Source organism: Saccharomyces mikatae (genome assembly GCF_947241705.1).
Source record: "Saccharomyces mikatae IFO 1815 strain IFO1815 genome assembly, chromosome: 16".
Lineage (NCBI taxonomy): Eukaryota > Fungi > Ascomycota > Saccharomycetes > Saccharomycetales > Saccharomycetaceae > Saccharomyces > Saccharomyces mikatae.
The window spans coordinates 682,114-699,045 of NC_079271.1; the positions used below are offsets into that span (position 1 = coordinate 682,114).

Genomic DNA, 16,932 nt, shown 5'->3' on the forward strand with positions numbered 1-16,932 from the left:
TTTTAGATTGATATAGCGTCAGGAAAAGATGTCAGATGTTACCCAACAAAAGAAGAGGAAGAGATCTAGAGAAGAAGTTGATCGTTCGAGACCCACAGTAGATGAAGAAATTACAGATCCATCCTCAAACGAAGATGAACAACCAGAAGTTACCGATGAAGAAGATGCATTAGAATCTGAAGAAGAATTTGAAGGAGAAAATCCAGCCGACAAAAGAAGAAGGCTCGCCAAACAATACTTAGAGAATCTAAAAAGTGAAGCCAATGAGATTTTAATTGATGGAGGAGATGAGGCAGAAAAAGATTCAAAGCATACCAAGGAAAGAACAGTCGATGAATACAATAACTTTGACGCTGGTGATTTAGATAAGGACATCATTGCATCCAGGTTAAAAGAAGACGTCGCTGAACAGCAAGGTCGAGTCTTTAGACATTTTGCTGATAAACTTCTGATTTCTGAAGCAAAAAAGAGTTTTACAAGGGTAGGCGAAAATAATCTTACTTGTATTAGTTGTTTTCAACCAGTTCTAAACAAATATACCTTCGAGGAATCATCTAATGGAGATAAGAACAAAGGTAGATCATTTGCTTATACAGTAAGCAAAGACTTACAACTTACTAAGTATGACATCACTGACTTTAGCCAAAGACCAAAAAAACTTAAGTATGCTAAAGGTGGAGCAAAATACATACCTACGAGTAAGCATGAATATGAGAATACCACAGAAGGCCATTATGACGAAATTTTAACTGTAGCGGCTTCGCCTGATGGGAAGTATGTCGTCACGGGTGGGAAAGATAGAAAACTAATTGTATGGAGCACTGAATCCTTGTCCCCCGTTAAAGTTATTCCTACAAAGGACCGCCGAGGAGAAGTTTTGTCTTTGGCGTTCAGAAAAAATTCTGATCAGTTATATGCATCATGCGCAGACTATAAGATAAGAACATATTCAATAAACCAGTTTTCCCAGTTGGAGATTCTCTATGGACATCATGATATAGTAGAAGATATATCTGCTTTGGCCATGGAGAGATGTGTTACCGTTGGTGCCCGTGATAGAACAGCTATGCTTTGGAAGATTCCAGATGAGACCAGATTGACATTTAGAGGTGGTGATGAACCTCAAAAATTACTAAAGAGATGGATGAAAGACAACGCAAAGGAGAGAGAAGATGGAGAAGTCGAATATCCTGATGAATCAGAAGCACCTTTGTTTTTCTGTGAAGGTAGTATTGACGTTGTGAGCATGGTAGATGATTCTCATTTCATAACCGGTTCTGACAATGGTAGTATATGTCTGTGGTCTCTGGCGAAAAAAAAACCTATTTTCACTGAAAGAATTGCACATGGCATTTTATCAGCACCCTCTTCAAATGACATATCAGGGGAAACAGATGAGGAGTTGAGGAAAAGACAGCTGCAAGGTAAAAAACTATTGCAACCATTTTGGATCACGTCTCTTTATGCTATTCCATACTCGAATGTATTTATATCAGGCTCATGGGATGGATCCTTGAAAATCTGGAAAATTGGCGATAATCTAAGATCATTTGAGTTGCTAGGTGAATTAACAGGCGCTAAAGGTGTAGTAACCAAGATTCAAGTTGTAGAGAGTGGTAAACATGGTAAAGAGAAGTTCCGTATCTTGGCTAGTGTGGCTAAAGAACATAGACTTGGTAGATGGACTGCAAAAGTCCCAGGTGCCAGAAATGGTATATACTCTGCTGTCATTGATCAAACAGGCTTTTAGATTGTTAACATAAGTTCCATGTCTCTTTCACGCCCTTACAGGTTACAACCCGATACCAATCTTCAAACTATGAAAATATCAAGTATATAGAAATAAGCATATAGAGATGAAATGTATCTATTGTAGAATAAACGAAAAAAAAAAGTAATAAACATATTTGAACATTATTAGTGCTTTTTAGTAAACGTTTTTCATTGACTTCGATGACAGCCTCTCATAACTTATGCCATCTTCTAGCACCGTATATAATAATACACTAGTAGTATGACTACTAGTTTTTTGATAATTAGTTGTTTAGAAATTTTTAATAATTGAGAATAATTCGTTCCTTCTTAATACATATAAGAGAGGTATATGACACACGCTGATTGGTTATATTAAACCCAATAGTTCAGACATAATTCGGGACATTGACGATAAGATTTGGGTGATAACTCATCTTCTTATATACTAAGTTCTGGACAATTAATAGATCTTTATCTTATTAGTGCAGGAAATTCTATAATTAGAATTTCCCTACTCCAATTAAATTGGTATCATCATAAAAATGTTGGTATTCATTTACCCAACATTATTAGTACCATGTTAAAGAATGTTCGTCATCAACTACACCAATTTATACGAATAAATGTATAGTAGTAACCACTTATTTCAACACAAACAAAATCCTAATGACTATTTTAGAATTCGTATGTCTCTCCGATAGATAGAAATAAAGACAAACAGTTGTTTGAAGGACAAATATGAAATTCAAAAGCAACATCCTCATCTTTTGCGACTCCATGGCCAAGTTGGTTAAGGCGTGCGACTGTTAATCGCAAGATCGTGAGTTCAACCCTCACTGGGGTCGTTTTTTACGTCTTTTTAATTCTAAAACTATTAACCCAGGACACTTTAAAAAGTGCTACGACTTATGATAAGGCAGGTTGGACTACTAATGAAATGGTGATGTTATGCGAGTCTATGGATAAATGCAGAATATAAAAGTAAATAAAGGAAAAACGAATCAGATACCGTAACACTTCCGTTCAATGTACCAACTGTGAATTAATAAAGTATTCATTTATGCAGGTTAGGATTATTAGTTTTTTCACTCTGACCATTAACCGTAGCCGATGATAGTGAAGAGTTTTGGCTCTCCTCAATGGGGTTTATCTCAGCCGCCGGATTAGCGCCGTGGTATGTAGTGTGAAGGGCATCAGTATCTACCCCCCACTGGTAGTAATCTCTTCTGACTTCCACATAATCGTAAGCAAATTCACCGATTTGATCTTCATCCAGCCCCAAAGCCTCGGCTTCCTCTGTAACTCTTAACTGAACACCGGGAATTTTGCCTAATACAAAACAAATTAGAGCTGTAACCACGGCGCAATAGCCAGCAGAAGCACCGATATAAGCGATTTGAATATACATTTGTTTCCAATTATGCGTTAACCAGCCACCTTTATGCTTGGTAGTGCCGTCCATCCCAATAACCCAATCAGCAGCAAATAGAGCGTTGAAAATTAGCCCCACCACACCAGCGATACCATGTTCTGCCAACAAATCCAAAGAATCATCCACTTTTAAATAATATTTTATCTTTGTTGCAAAATTACAAACAATACCTGCTATTATACCTTGAATCAAAGAACCATAAAGAGTGATACAACCAGAGCTAGGGGTGGCCGCAACTAAACCACAGATGATACCTGAACATAACCCAACGGTGGACCATTTCTTTTCAGAGCGATAATCTAATAAACACCAGATCATTCCTCCCGTGGTTGCGCTGAGGCACGTGTTCATAAAAGCATAAACTGATCTCATATTTGGTGACAGGGAGCTTGCGGCATTGAAAAGCAGCCAGCCAAACCAAAGGATACAAGTACCCAAGGTTACCATGGAAACATTATGCGGTCTAAAATTAATGAGTAGATTTTCTTTCCTTCTTCCTAGAAAATAGGAATAAACAAAACCAGCCACAGCACTAAGAATCTCGATATTCCCACCGCCAGCCCAGTCCAAGACTCCCCATTGGAAAGCCCACCCACCGGGGGCCCATATCCAATAGGTCATAGGGCAGTAAACTAAAGTTGCAAAAACAAAAAGGAAAACCATATGTGGAAAAAGCTTACCTCTTTCCGCTGTCGCACCGGCTATAATACTCAATGCAACACACATAAACATCATTTGAAAAATGGCATAAACAAGCTCAGGGTATGTGGAATCATCTGAGCTTTTACCATAAACGTTTCTGAACCCAAATGAATCTAGATTTCCGATGAATTTGTTATTTGTCGCGGTCTTAGAAAACGCTAATGAATAACCCCAAAAATACCATTGTAGTATACCGACCAAGGTAGCCATTATCACCACCCAAATTAAAGCCAGCGCTGATTTTCTTCTTGCCAAACCAGAATAAAGGAAACCTAACCCTGGTACCATAAAGAAAACCAGAGCGGCACCTAGAATCATAAAAGCAACAGTGGAACTATCATATGTCTCTGTCCATAGATGTCCGTCCCCACGAGCCATGTGAACTCTATCTATATTTTTCTAGTGTATCCTCCAAAAAAAATTTCTTTGACAGTATATTATACCAATTTTTTACAAAACAATTCTGAAAAGTGAATGAATCCTCAACCAGTCTGCATTGATTGTGATAGACAACCAAAGAACCAAAGAAAGGAAGAAGCGACCGAAAGCAAGCGGCTATCAGACTCAAAAGCACGGAACTATATTCTACAAAAGAAAAAGGGAGAAAGATATCTGTCAAATTGGTACGATAAGATGCGATAAGACAAGAAAAAGGAACATCTGTGCTGCATGTCGTAATATCATACCTGCTAAATGATATCAATGTAACATATATATATAATATCTAGAAAAGATGTCATCTGATACCTTAACTGAAAAAGGACCATAGCGTGAAAAGCGAGAAAAAAAACCTCGAGATGAAGAAAACCAATAATTGAAAACCATAAAATAACTCGCCCGCCTTATCGCGGGCAAACCAGCAACGAGAGATAAGCATCCAGCGCCGATAAGGTGGAGATGTATTTCCGCTGCGCGGCACTTTTGCCGGAACCGGCCTGAAATCGGAACTGAAAGTTCTGGTGGGGTGGGGGTTGAGAGAAGGTGTCAGTTAATAGAAGTGGCAGAAACGAGCTGTCCACTCTTCTTTTTCTTGTTCTATTTGAGAATAGTATAGACTCTTAAATACGCACATAAACACACACAAATACAAGTACGTATATATAATGCTGGCCGCCTCATGTTATTTTCAGTCTCTCTTTTTGCGTTGATCATTGGAAAACTGTTTCACGAAATTCTTCTTGGCTTCAACATTTAGTTTTCTCGAAACTAGTTTATATCTGTCTCCGCCATTTAGCGCAATACGCAATTCCTGTAGATCGTCTGAGATCACTTGTTGCTCATTGATTTTGCATTTAACATGAATGCCCTTGTTTAAAAGTCTCGATAGGTATTCCATACTGGAGATGGGCAGTGTGGTGATGGCGGTTTTATTAGTTTTGATTTGGATGGTCTGCAGCTCGAATTTTCTGCTTTGGGCCATCACAGGATTCATGGTAGCCAGTGAAGGGTCGATGAATTGTTTTAATTTTTTTCCGGTTATACTAAAGGGCAAAACGCTTTTACCATTACATGAGGTCCCCTCGGCAAACATAAAATTTACAGTGTTGCTCAATTGAGACAACTCTGCTATCTCGTGACCATACAACTTGATGTCTAACCCACCGTCAAGAATGAATTTAATGAATTCTTTTATAGAAACTTTATATATAATATCATTGCAGGGCACCAGCAATGAAACAGGTCCCTGAGCCAATAATACTGCTGAAAATGCATCCAAAGGTGAGGAGCAATTGCAAATGTAAAGCTTGCCTTTCTGTGGGTAATCCTTGGATTTTTTTACGTCACGTTTCTTGGTTCCCTGTACGCTAACTTCCTCCTTCCAGCTGAACATAAACTTCAATATCAAACCCAGTATGCTGTTCTGGCCAGTTGAAAGATAAAAGATAATCAATGGTAGCATTATAATAGTCTTCAATATCAAGATGACCAACGAACACGCCGTCATCATCCTACTGGGTTTGATGATTGTGTTTGGTAGAAATGGAGCTATTCCTGTGCCATTGTCTCTCCAATTTGTGTACTTTTCCATTTTTTCTCGAGTATTCTATCACCCTCTCACAGCTGTTTTTTTCACGCAGGGCATACACGATTCTTGCATTAGGTTATTCTAGTTCAAACAAAGAAAGCCTTCAGTTTTGGTTTTTTTTTTTTCATGTGATTGCTTTTTATTTCTGCGTTCATCCAGACCGAGGTAACGGACCTAAAAATAAAGTGTCTCTTCCGTAGAATAACTTAAGGATGATGGAGTCAGCCTCATATAACATGCCATGCAATCCGAGTAAAAGAATATTCATTAAGAAATTCCTATTCTGGCTGTTTGTATCTTAAAAAGTGAAGTTTTCCCCGTCAAATGTCCTTTAGAGATGTCCTGGAGAGAGGAGATGAATTTTTAGAATCATATCCAAGAAGAAACCCTATATGGAGGTTGCTTTCATACAGCACATCATTACTGACTTTCGGTGTGTCAAAACTACTTCTCTTCACGTGCTATAATGTTAAGGTGAATAATTTTGAAAAACTTGAAACTGCATTAGAACGCTCTAAGAGTGAAAATAGAGGTCTTATGACGGCAATGAATCATATGAGTATGGTTGATGATCCGTTAGTTTGGGCAACACTGCCTTATAAGCTATTCACTTCTTTGGACAATATAAGATGGTCCTTGGGCGCCCATAATATTTGTTTTCAGAATAGATTTCTGTCCAACTTTTTTTCACTTGGCCAAGTCCTCTCCACGGAAAGATTTGGGATAGGGCCATTCCAAGGTTCTATAGACGCTTCGATAAGATTGTTGAGTCCTGACGACACTTTAGACTTAGAATGGACTCCCCATTCAGAGGGCTCTTGTTTGCTTAAGAATACTAAAGAAAACTACGCTCCACCAATAATAAGGTCGAAACCGTCTTGGGTTCATGTCTATCCAGAGGGATTTGTACTACAATTATATCCGCCTTTTGAAAATTCAATGAGGTATTTCAAATGGGGTATTACCAGAATGATTCTAGAAGCAACTAAACCGCCTATTATAGTACCAATATTTGCTACCGGGTTTGAAAAAATAGCATCCGAAGCAGCCACAGATTCGATGTTTAAACAAATTTTACCGAGAAATTTAGGCTCTGAAGTTAATGTTACAATCGGAGATCCTTTAGATGACGATTTAATTGATAGGTACAGAAAAGAATGGCAGCACTTGGTTAAGAAGTATTACGATCCCAAGAATCCCAACGATCTGTCTGACGAATTGAAATACGGCGAAGAAGCACAAAATTTAAGAAGTAGGTTAGCCGCTGAACTAAGATCTCATGTTGCTGAAATCAGGAATGAAGTTCGCAAATTACCACGTGAAGACCCTAGGTTCAAATCCCCCTCATGGTGGAGACAATTTAACACCACGGAAGGAAAATCCGACCCAGATGTGAAAGTCATAGGTGAAAATTGGGCCATAAGGAGAATGCAAAGGTTTTTAACTCCAGAAAATAAACCAAGGCGTAAAGATGATTAACGCCATACAACTATATTCGTATAAATATCAGCATATAAGAAATCCATTTACATAACAAATATTCATCACTTCTTTTGCTCTAGTAATGCACATTTTGATTAAATTCTATATATGATATAGTTACATATGGTATGTATAAGGAACAGTCTTCATGATTCTGTCAAAAGAGTAGAAAAGTTCTTTTGTCTCACTTTCTACTAATCATTCTAGTTGAGTTCACTTTAGATGCAAATCTTAACGAGTTTAATGTTTCATTGATATGAGAGGAACTTGGCGAGATATTAACAAACATTAGCGTTTTCGAGTCCCCAGTCAGTGAATATTGTAGTAGGTACGTCAGTTTGGAGTTTCTGAATGGTATATGCCTTTTGGTACTGTCAGGTTGGCCTAATGCATGAATAACGTCACCTAAGCAACTTAAAGATTTGTTGATATTTTGAGTTTCTCTCAACCGATCCCCTACAACTTGAGAGATGTTTATTCTTTCAGAACCGGCCAAATCAACAAGATTCAATGTACCATATGATTGCGCTCCAGTTTTCGTATTTGATCCTGACAAATGAATTATGAAAATACTGTGTGAACGGGAAGAATGCTCGTTTGATGCTGTACTAGCTGTGGATCTCAATTTGTTTGCTTTTTTCAGAATCATGTCAACCATTTTTTCAGATTCAAGTTTGCAAGTCGTAACATTTGTTATCACAGTAGTCTTAGTTTCTTGATCGTGGCGTATTTCGTGCTTTAAGCTAGAGCTTGTGTCGTCCCTATTAATATTGTCGCTTCTCAAAAGATCTACAATGTTCTCGTTATATATCTCAATGAACTCACAATTAACTTCATAATCCCACCCTTTTGTCTTCAACTTATTAATCCAATTGAATATATGGGATATCGTGGATGGAATGATACCGTCTCCCGGATTTAACATAGTAAATGTTTTCCCAGACCCTGTTTGACCATATGCAAAGATACAAACGTTATAGCCATCCAACGAACTCTGCACCAATTGACCAACTTCCTTGAAAACGTCCGCATTTGTATCTTTTTGGTCGAATATCTTATCAAACTTAAATTCATGCACTTGTGCTGTGTTATGTATTTTTGTGACTTCCATAGATTGAATACCACAATTGTCGTCAAATTCATTAACATTGATAAGACTAGTATCAGAATCTTCCAAAGTTTCTAGAGCCGGACGAATCCTACAATAAACTCGAATATTTCCTCTTAGCTCTTGTAATTCATTGTGCAATGTACGTCTAACTGTTTCTTCTTTAATCAGAATTTCATTTAACTCCTTCATTCCCAACTCAGTATCTTTTATGTATTCCTCAAGTTCTTTGATTCTCTCCAAAGTTTCCGCGTTAGCTTTCTCTTTTAAAGTTACCTCATCCCTCAGTTTTGAAGTTTCTTCTTCCTTTTCTTTAACCTTTCCCTTAATTGCTTCAAAAGCGTTACGTTTTTCTGATAAAAGCTTCTTTTTCTCTGCCAATTTCGGTTTCAACACATCTTCGATCTCCTTTTTTATGTTTTCGATGTCCTGCATATGTTTATTATTCAACTCCATATTACTTTTCCATTGCACTTGGTAATCCGTAAGCCATTCTTCTTTTTCTAACCTTAGCTTTTGTTCGGAATCATTCAACATTTCCTGTAAAGTAGAAGGATTCATCTTGATTTTATTTCTTACTTCTTCTATTTTATCTAAAAGGGATGCTCTTTCATTTTCAAATTGTTTAATTTTCATGAATTTCAATTTCTCAATTTTCGTTTTGTATTCATTTTCCATTTGCTTCAAGTCTTTTTTATTTGATGCTGCAAGCTGTTTCAGATGTATTTCATGGCCTTCATTCATATACTGCTTTTTCGATAGAAACTCTTCTTTGATAGAGATAAGTTCATTGTTCTTCAAGTTCAATTGTTGTTCAATTTTTATCTTTTCTTCACGAAGAGTTTCAAATTTTAGATTGACAGAATTAATTTTTTCTCTTGTTTCTGTCAGCTCATCTTTCAGCAAATCTAATGTTGCTTTTTTTTCAAATAAGATTGCTTGTGTTCTGTTAAGTTCATTGACATTCTCTTTATAAAAGGAAGTCACACCAGAATTGCTTTTTTGATTTCCGTAAATTAAATTAGCGGTACCTTTATAATTTCGTAAGAGCTCACGATTGGGTGAGATGGATATACGGTTCTGGCCAGCTAGTGAGTGTCTATGAACATCCGTCTGTTGCGGCTTCAAAAGGCCGTGTTTAGGCGGCGGAGTCGTTGTATTCCTTCTCTTGTGGCCTCTCATAGCTAAAAGACCATTCTTTGGAGATGGCGTAGAGAGATGCTGGGTAGTGCTGCTTTTTGTGGGTGTCCGTGGAAGTGGTTCCATAGCTTGATCGTTACCAAAGTATCTTTTTTTTTAATTCCTTCTATTTTAAACCCTGCCTTCTCCAAGTAAATATTGTGGATAGTTATTGATGTACACCCAATGAAACAATCAAGTCACACAAAAATGAAGAAAATGGATAGGTAAGCTCTTTATAATTATTCGATATTCCTTTTAGTTAATTGTAACCCTCATTATTATATACAGACTGTAGGTGCATCAAATTGTAAACAGTGTTTTGTTTTGGTTTTGTTTGAGATTCATTTTGGTGTCTCTGAGTTACCCTCTTTATGGAGAATTTTGAAAGAAAAAATTAAAGAATCGATGCCCATAGAACATAACGAGATGCGATAAACAGATGCCATAGTTAAAGCAGCACCGAAGCAAAACAGAAGCCAGTAGTCAACTTATGATGAGTTCTAAATACATAAAGAAAGCTAATGATAATAAAAGAACCAAAAAGGATGTGAATGCTGACGAGGGAAGAAAGGGTGGAAACAATTTAAATCTGAATATTAATTTGGAGAAAGAGACAGTGTCGGAACAAGATGAATTTGAAGACAAGGAACAGAACAGTTCTAGTGATGCATCGGCAGACGTTATAGAAAACGAACACAGTGGTACTGAAGAAGAAGGAGAAGAGGATGACGACTTTCCTAGAAAAAAGAAATCAAAGAACAGCAAGCATGATGATGGCTCTGCCGGTTTCTCTACTGCGGTAAATGCTATATTATCATCACATTTGAAAGCATACGACAGGAAAGACCCTATTATGGCTAGAAATAAGAAGGCGCTGAAACAAAGTGAATCGGAAAAACTAGAATACAAGGCCAGAAAGGCATTGTTAGCGGAAAAGAAAAAGCTGTTAGGCAAAGCCAGAAAACGGGACATTATTCCGGTTGCATCTGGAGAAGACAGGTCCGAAAATATCAGAAAAGTAATTGAGAAAGAGACAGCGCTCAGAAAGATCGCTCAAAAGGGTGCTGTGAAATTATTCAATGCTATTTTAGCAACCCAAGTGAAAACAGAAAAGGAAGTTACTGAAAATTTAAGTGGAATAAAGAATAAAGAAGAAAAGAAGGAATTGATCACGGAAGTTTCGAAAGAGAAATTCCTGGATTTGGTCAAAGCGGCTGCAGGGAGCGACAATGAATGATTAATATGTCCACACCAAGGATACCTACAAATAGAAACAAGAAATGTATATTATTTAGTTTAAGTTGAGAAGGAGAGAAACAGCATATATTCTCTTTTCCTTGTAAGTGAAGTTAGTTTGCATTCTGTATCATCAAATAGATTCATATCACTTGTTAAACTTCTTGGAGTCTTCGTGCTAATTACTATTGAGAGAAACAAAAAGTACACCGACTATATTATTCTTGACAAGAAAGTAATGCATGTATCCGAAATAATAATAAAAAGAGTATACTATTACTCTTACCTTTATATTTCTCTCAATGACAATTTTTTTTCGGTTTTTTCTTAAAATGCATTGAAAGTGTATATGAAGAAGTAATTTTTGCCGCATCATTATGCACTGTAATTTAGGGATATTTCAAAACGCTCAAATTTTTATTGGATGTTTTTTCTAAAACATATGTTGTAGTACATGCACCGAGAATACCACCTTGTCTTAATAATCTTACAATATGGCCTAGTAAAATAGTCTGTGTCGAAACGTGTTGGAATGAAAATCAACTATTCTCTATCAACTAGTAGTCATGCTACTAGTATATTATCATATACGCTATTAGAAGATGACATAAGTTATGAGAAGCTGCCATCAAAATTAGTGGGAGCTGAAATGCAAGGATTGATAGTGTAATAGGATAATGACTGACAACATATAAAATGACAATCAAAGCATATACAGAATTATGTAGAATTACGAGTTCCATTTATTGGATTCCTATATCCTCGAGGAGAACTTCTAGTATATCTACATACCTAATATTATTGCCTTTATCAACAATGGAATCCCAACAATCATCTCAAAATTCACCCATCTCTCATATATAATATATTGGATAAGTAACATCCCGTGAATAAAGTTGATAAGTCGTTTTGACAACAAGTTACTTCCCTAAAATAGTATATATTAAGATGGTCATGACACGATTGGTGTTGTTTGCTCCCAGTTTTCACAAAAACCATCAATAAGATGGTCTCTTGGCCCAGTTGGTTAAGGCACCGTGCTAATAACGCGGGGATCAGCGGTTCGATCCCGCTAGAGACCATTTTTGCCATGATAATGGTTACTTTTTACCATTATCAACTATTTAGTTTTTAATTAAAAAAAAAAGCACACTGAAGGACTCTGTTCATAACAATGTTTTACATACATACTCTAAATAATCCGTTAATCCTCTTTCCTTTCACCATGCCACCCCTTGCAAGTATGAGTTACTTTGTAACGATGGTTCATCATCACCATCCTCATTATCAAAAATACTTGTGAAATCCTCAAATTCTAACGTGGGAAGCGTTTTCAACTTCCTCGAAGATTCTGCACTGAGTAAAGAATCATAGTTCCAGTCTAGGAAATCTTCCATGTTATAATTTAGCTTCTTGAATGGTTGAGCAAAGATCTTGGCTAAAGTGGCTACGTTGGGATGATAATGGTCCATTAATGACGCCAGCTCCCATAGCGAGGAATCTAGGGCATGAGTTAATTCAGGATCAGATTCGTTAACATCAAATGGATCTACATAGTTTTCTTTCAGACTTTTCAAGTGTAATACCTGATCAGGTGTTTGAAACGGGTTGGAAATAAAAGCCGGGTTATGTAACATGATCATACAATTCGGGTGTTTCCTGATTAAATTGTAAACAAAGGGAATCACAGTGACAATGGCTGAAGGAGGCGATTCTAGCGTGAGTCTTGCCAGTCTCTTGATGAATGACGCCACCAAATGAGCAGATAAGTGTGTTGATGACAAAAATATATCCATTAACCTGAAAAATCTTGCTCTATATTTAACATGCATTAGATCTGGGTTAATAATTTGATAAAGTTTCATGTAAAAATTCGGATACTCTAGGTTAAATCTTCTCATTAATTCGAAAAGACCATTCAAAGCCAGAATAGGAATAACACCAGCGTTGTTATTCGAGCTTTGCAAATTGTAAGAATCAGTAAGGAAATCCATCAATTTAGTTGGAGTATGGAAATGAGGTATTATTCTCTTATGCAAAATCAACAGGATAGATTTGTATTGTTGTAGAGATAATTGCCCATTTAATAAAAATAGCCAATTTTTCTCAAAGTTCGATTTGAATTTGGACTCGTTTTCGATAGCTTGTGGAGGGTTAGGTACAAAAATTTCTAAATCCGCATCCGCGTTAGAGCAATGCTCATCGTGGTTTGCCAAAGTCAACCATTTGCCTACGTTTCCTAGAAGCAGATCCTGGTAAGCGGGCTCTTCCAAGAGTTGGTTGAATTCCGATTGAAAATAGTACTGGATATCTGCAAACTTTTTATAATATTTTTCAGTAAATTCTATTATGATTACATTTTCGGATGCTCCTGATTCCTTAACGTCTTCTAATTCACCCATATTCGAGGACCATAGAGCGATGATTAACTTTCTAAATGTCTTGTTTGGAAAAAATGGAGCATCCTTCTTGGATGCAAAATGAGTAGATTCCAGGTCCATTAGTTGTAAATAAACATCAAGGGAATCCAATCCGAGAGACGTCTCAAATGGTATGTCTGAGATGGTACTCAATAGTTTTGTCTTAAATGCTTCATACACCTTTCTACACCATTTAACAAATTGCTCTTTCTCTAAAGTGATCTTTTTAGCAGAAGGAAGGGTTAAGTCGCCGCGAGAGAACAGTTTTTTGAATATTTGGAATAGTGACATAACCAGGAACCTCAAGCTTCTTTCTGTCTCCTCTTCTTCCAATTGAGTAACATCTTCTGGAATCACTAGTCCATTGACTAATTTGATAATAGAGTTGTATTGCTTTCTGTCATTGGTTGTAGTCAACCTCTTGGCAATATCTTTAACCTCTGCTATGGGTAGTGTCATTTTATTGTGTGTTTCTTTTCAATGTATTCTTTTGTTTGACGAAAGAGTATGTTGATTGCATCTCATCGCATCTCATCAAAAGCGTTAGTCTCATTCCATGCTGTCTGGAAAATTTTAGTGAAAAATTGTAAAAATGATGGATAGCCCTAAAGCCTGACAAATTGTGACATTACCCGTATTCGAATCTTCTGGTGTTCCTTTTTTTCCTTTTTTTCCGATTCTACTTCAGCAACTATAAAAGGCGAGATTATTTTATGTATCTATGTAATTTACGCGATAATGGATTTATCATTTAAAAGAGGCCAATGACCTTCCAAGTTTTTTAAAGAATACGATGATATTATTTGCGTTCCAAATCGAACAATTCTTCTCGGAGCAATCTGAGGTTTTGATGGAGATAGCGGTTCCTGCGCAACTCATTGATCTTGTTACATTCTTAAGAATGACAAGGACGCTTTTATAAAATTCTGATTCTTTTCTTTTTGATCTTTGTGATTTAGACTTGGGGGTAGTCGACTATATACAGGTAGATATATACTCTGAAACCGTAGATGAACGAAACATGCACTACGGTACCACGAGGGCCTTCTTCAAATCTTGCAAAGGGCTCCCGCCCGAGCAAGTATGCCCAGAAATTCGCTATTAGCAACTCTTAGCTGAACTTGCATGGGCGACTGACAACCCATCTCTGTGAAAGCTAGTGCATGCATAAATCAATCTATTGTCATTAAGATGCCGCCATATTTCGTGCAAGGTGAGCAAATATGCCCAGGGTATCTCTGCCTTTCCTCACTGGAATGCGCCCTCTCGGGCATCAACTACCGTTTCTTATCGCTGGCATTATCTATCAACCAATCACAGGGCAGCTACACTGCTGCCGCGCAGGGCGAACTAGGTACGGAAACACATGATTGTTACCATTTGACGGGCCAGACATTTTTTGAGCACGAAGAAGAGCCTTAGAAGCCTTAGCTTATGTAGAATTTGACTCATTCTGCAGAACTGAAAATTTGCTGGTCGCTTGAGGTGACAAATCCTTCGTTCTCAAATTTACACGCATGTATAAGTGTGCATATATAACGCTATAGTGTACCCTACTGGAAAAGGAAGCACGTCTGGACCCTACGTATTTATAAATTCTTGCTTTTAAGTAATAAAAGGTAAAATATATTTTGCATTAGGCTAAAGATATAAACCGTACGTAACTCAATATGTGTGGTATTTTCGCTGCTTTCAAGCACGAAGACGTGCACAATTATAAGCCAAAGGCTCTACAACTATCAAAAAGAATCAGACACCGTGGCCCAGATTGGTCCGGTAATGCCATTAAGAACTCGACAATATTTGTTCATGAAAGACTAGCTATTGTTGGTTTGGAATCCGGCGCTCAACCAATTACTTCTCCAGACGAAGACTACATGCTATGTGTCAACGGTGAAATTTACAACCACATCCAGTTGAGAGAAGAATGCCCGGAATATCAGTTTAAAACACTAAGTGACTGTGAGCCCATCATCCCAATGTACTTGAAGCACGATATCGATGCTCCTAAGTACTTGGACGGTATGTTTGCATGGACTCTCTACGATGCCAAACAAGACCGTATTGTTGCAGCCAGAGACCCAATCGGTATTACTACACTATATATGGGACGCTCATCCGCTTCTCCAAAAACCGTTTATTTTGCGTCTGAACTGAAATGTTTAACCGACGATTGTGACACTATCACTGCATTCCCACCGGGACACGTATACGACTCTAAGACCGACAAGATCACCCGTTATTTCACTCCAGATTGGCTAGACGAAAAACGTATTCCTTCTACTCCAATAGATTACTTGGCCATCAGACATTCTTTAGAGAAAGCCGTTAGAAAGAGATTAATGGCTGAAGTCCCATACGGTGTTCTATTATCAGGTGGTTTGGACTCCTCTTTGATCGCTTCCATTGCTGCCCGTGAAACCGCAAATGCCACTAACGATGTTGACCCATCGACTTACGATAGCAAGGCAAGACACTTGGCAGGTGTCGACGACGACGGTAAGCTACATACAGCTGGTTGGACAAGTCTTCATTCCTTTGCTATTGGTTTGCCAAACGCTCCAGATCTGCAAGCCGCTAGAAAGGTTGCCAAGTTCATTGGTTCCACCCATCACGAACACACTTTCACATTGCAGGAAGGTTTAGACGCCTTAGATGATGTTATTTACCACTTGGAAACTTATGATGTTACCACTATCAGAGCTTCCACCCCAATGTTCCTGCTATCTAGAAAGATTAAGGCTCAAGGTGTCAAGATGGTTCTTTCCGGTGAAGGTTCGGATGAAATTTTCGGTGGTTATCTATATTTTGCACAAGCTCCTTCTGCAGCAGAATTTCACACCGAATCTGTGCAACGTGTCAAGAACTTACACTTGGCTGATTGTCTGAGAGCTAATAAATCTACTATGGCTTGGGGTCTAGAGGCTCGTGTTCCATTCTTAGATAAGGAATTTTTGCAATTGTGTATGAACATCGATCCAAACGAAAAAATGATCAAGCCAAAGGAAGGCCGTATTGAAAAATACATTCTAAGGAAGGCATTCGATACCACAGGAGAACCTGACGCCAAGCCATATTTACCAGAAGAAATCCTATGGAGACAAAAGGAACAGTTCTCTGATGGTGTTGGTTACTCATGGATTGATGGACTAAAAGATACTGCTGAAACAGTCATTTCAGATGAAATGTTTGCCAGTCCAAAAGCCGAATGGGGCAGTGATATTCCATCCACAAAGGAAGCTTTCTGGTACAGATTGAAGTTCGATGCTTTGTTCCCTCAAAAGACTGTTGCTGACACCGTTATGAGATGGATTCCAAAGGCTGACTGGGGTTGTGCCGAAGATCCTTCCGGTAGATACGCTCAAATTCATGAAAAACACATCGATTAAACAACACTAAAATATATGAAAATGAATTATGGATTAGTCTTATAGATGTTTTTATAGAAAAAGAAAAAAAAATGTAGAAGTATATACTTCATAATAACCTGAGGAGAAGCTTTATTAATAGTTCATTTTTTATGGGAGTGCAAAAAATCTATGTATATTTACAATTGGCGCCATTTACTAAGGAACATTACCCTTCGCTT

The 16,932-nt window shown here is 37.6% G+C and overlaps 8 protein-coding genes and 2 non-coding genes across 10 annotated transcripts; 6 read left to right on the forward strand and 4 right to left on the reverse strand.

Annotated features, from left to right (window-relative positions):
* Positions 1-28: 28 nt before the first annotated feature.
* On the forward strand, positions 29-1,750 carry RRP9 (ribosomal RNA-processing protein RRP9; the record flags this gene model as incomplete). Its single annotated transcript, XM_056226384.1, has 1 exon — positions 29-1,750. The coding sequence occupies one exon, from the start codon at positions 29-31 to the stop codon at positions 1,748-1,750; it is 1,722 nt and encodes a 573-aa protein (XP_056080108.1).
* A 776-nt stretch (positions 1,751-2,526) lies between these two features.
* Positions 2,527-2,600, forward strand: Smki_16.trna14N. Its single transcript has one exon. It is a non-coding gene; the product is annotated as a tRNA-Asn (tRNA).
* A 209-nt stretch (positions 2,601-2,809) lies between these two features.
* Positions 2,810-4,267, reverse strand: MEP3 (ammonium permease MEP3; the record flags this gene model as incomplete). The annotated part of the gene is made up of 1 exon (XM_056226385.1): positions 2,810-4,267. The coding sequence occupies one exon, from the start codon at positions 4,265-4,267 to the stop codon at positions 2,810-2,812; it is 1,458 nt and encodes a 485-aa protein (XP_056080109.1).
* A 748-nt stretch (positions 4,268-5,015) lies between these two features.
* On the reverse strand, positions 5,016-5,918 carry LOA1 (lysophosphatidic acid acyltransferase LOA1; the record flags this gene model as incomplete). The annotated part of the gene is made up of 1 exon (XM_056226387.1): positions 5,016-5,918. One exon carries the CDS (start codon positions 5,916-5,918, stop codon positions 5,016-5,018), a length of 903 nt encoding a protein of 300 aa, XP_056080110.1.
* A 321-nt stretch (positions 5,919-6,239) lies between these two features.
* On the forward strand, positions 6,240-7,394 carry TAZ1 (lysophosphatidylcholine acyltransferase; the record flags this gene model as incomplete). Its single annotated transcript, XM_056226388.1, has 1 exon — positions 6,240-7,394. One exon carries the CDS (start codon positions 6,240-6,242, stop codon positions 7,392-7,394), a length of 1,155 nt encoding a protein of 384 aa, XP_056080111.1.
* A 187-nt stretch (positions 7,395-7,581) lies between these two features.
* KAR3 (Kar3p) lies at positions 7,582-9,771 on the reverse strand (the record flags this gene model as incomplete). The annotated part of the gene is made up of 1 exon (XM_056226389.1): positions 7,582-9,771. One exon carries the CDS (start codon positions 9,769-9,771, stop codon positions 7,582-7,584), a length of 2,190 nt encoding a protein of 729 aa, XP_056080112.1.
* Positions 9,772-10,180: 409 nt separating this feature from the next.
* RRP15 (rRNA-processing protein RRP15) lies at positions 10,181-10,924 on the forward strand (the record flags this gene model as incomplete). Its single annotated transcript, XM_056226390.1, has 1 exon — positions 10,181-10,924. The coding sequence occupies one exon, from the start codon at positions 10,181-10,183 to the stop codon at positions 10,922-10,924; it is 744 nt and encodes a 247-aa protein (XP_056080113.1).
* Positions 10,925-11,931: 1,007 nt separating this feature from the next.
* Positions 11,932-12,005, forward strand: Smki_16.trna15I. The gene has a single exon. It is a non-coding gene; the product is annotated as a tRNA-Ile (tRNA).
* Positions 12,006-12,143: 138 nt separating this feature from the next.
* On the reverse strand, positions 12,144-13,802 carry NOC4 (ribosome biosynthesis protein NOC4; the record flags this gene model as incomplete). Its single annotated transcript, XM_056226391.1, has 1 exon — positions 12,144-13,802. The coding sequence occupies one exon, from the start codon at positions 13,800-13,802 to the stop codon at positions 12,144-12,146; it is 1,659 nt and encodes a 552-aa protein (XP_056080114.1).
* A 1,211-nt stretch (positions 13,803-15,013) lies between these two features.
* Positions 15,014-16,732, forward strand: ASN1 (asparagine synthase (glutamine-hydrolyzing) 1; the record flags this gene model as incomplete). Its single annotated transcript, XM_056226392.1, has 1 exon — positions 15,014-16,732. One exon carries the CDS (start codon positions 15,014-15,016, stop codon positions 16,730-16,732), a length of 1,719 nt encoding a protein of 572 aa, XP_056080115.1.
* Positions 16,733-16,932: the final 200 nt, after the last annotated feature.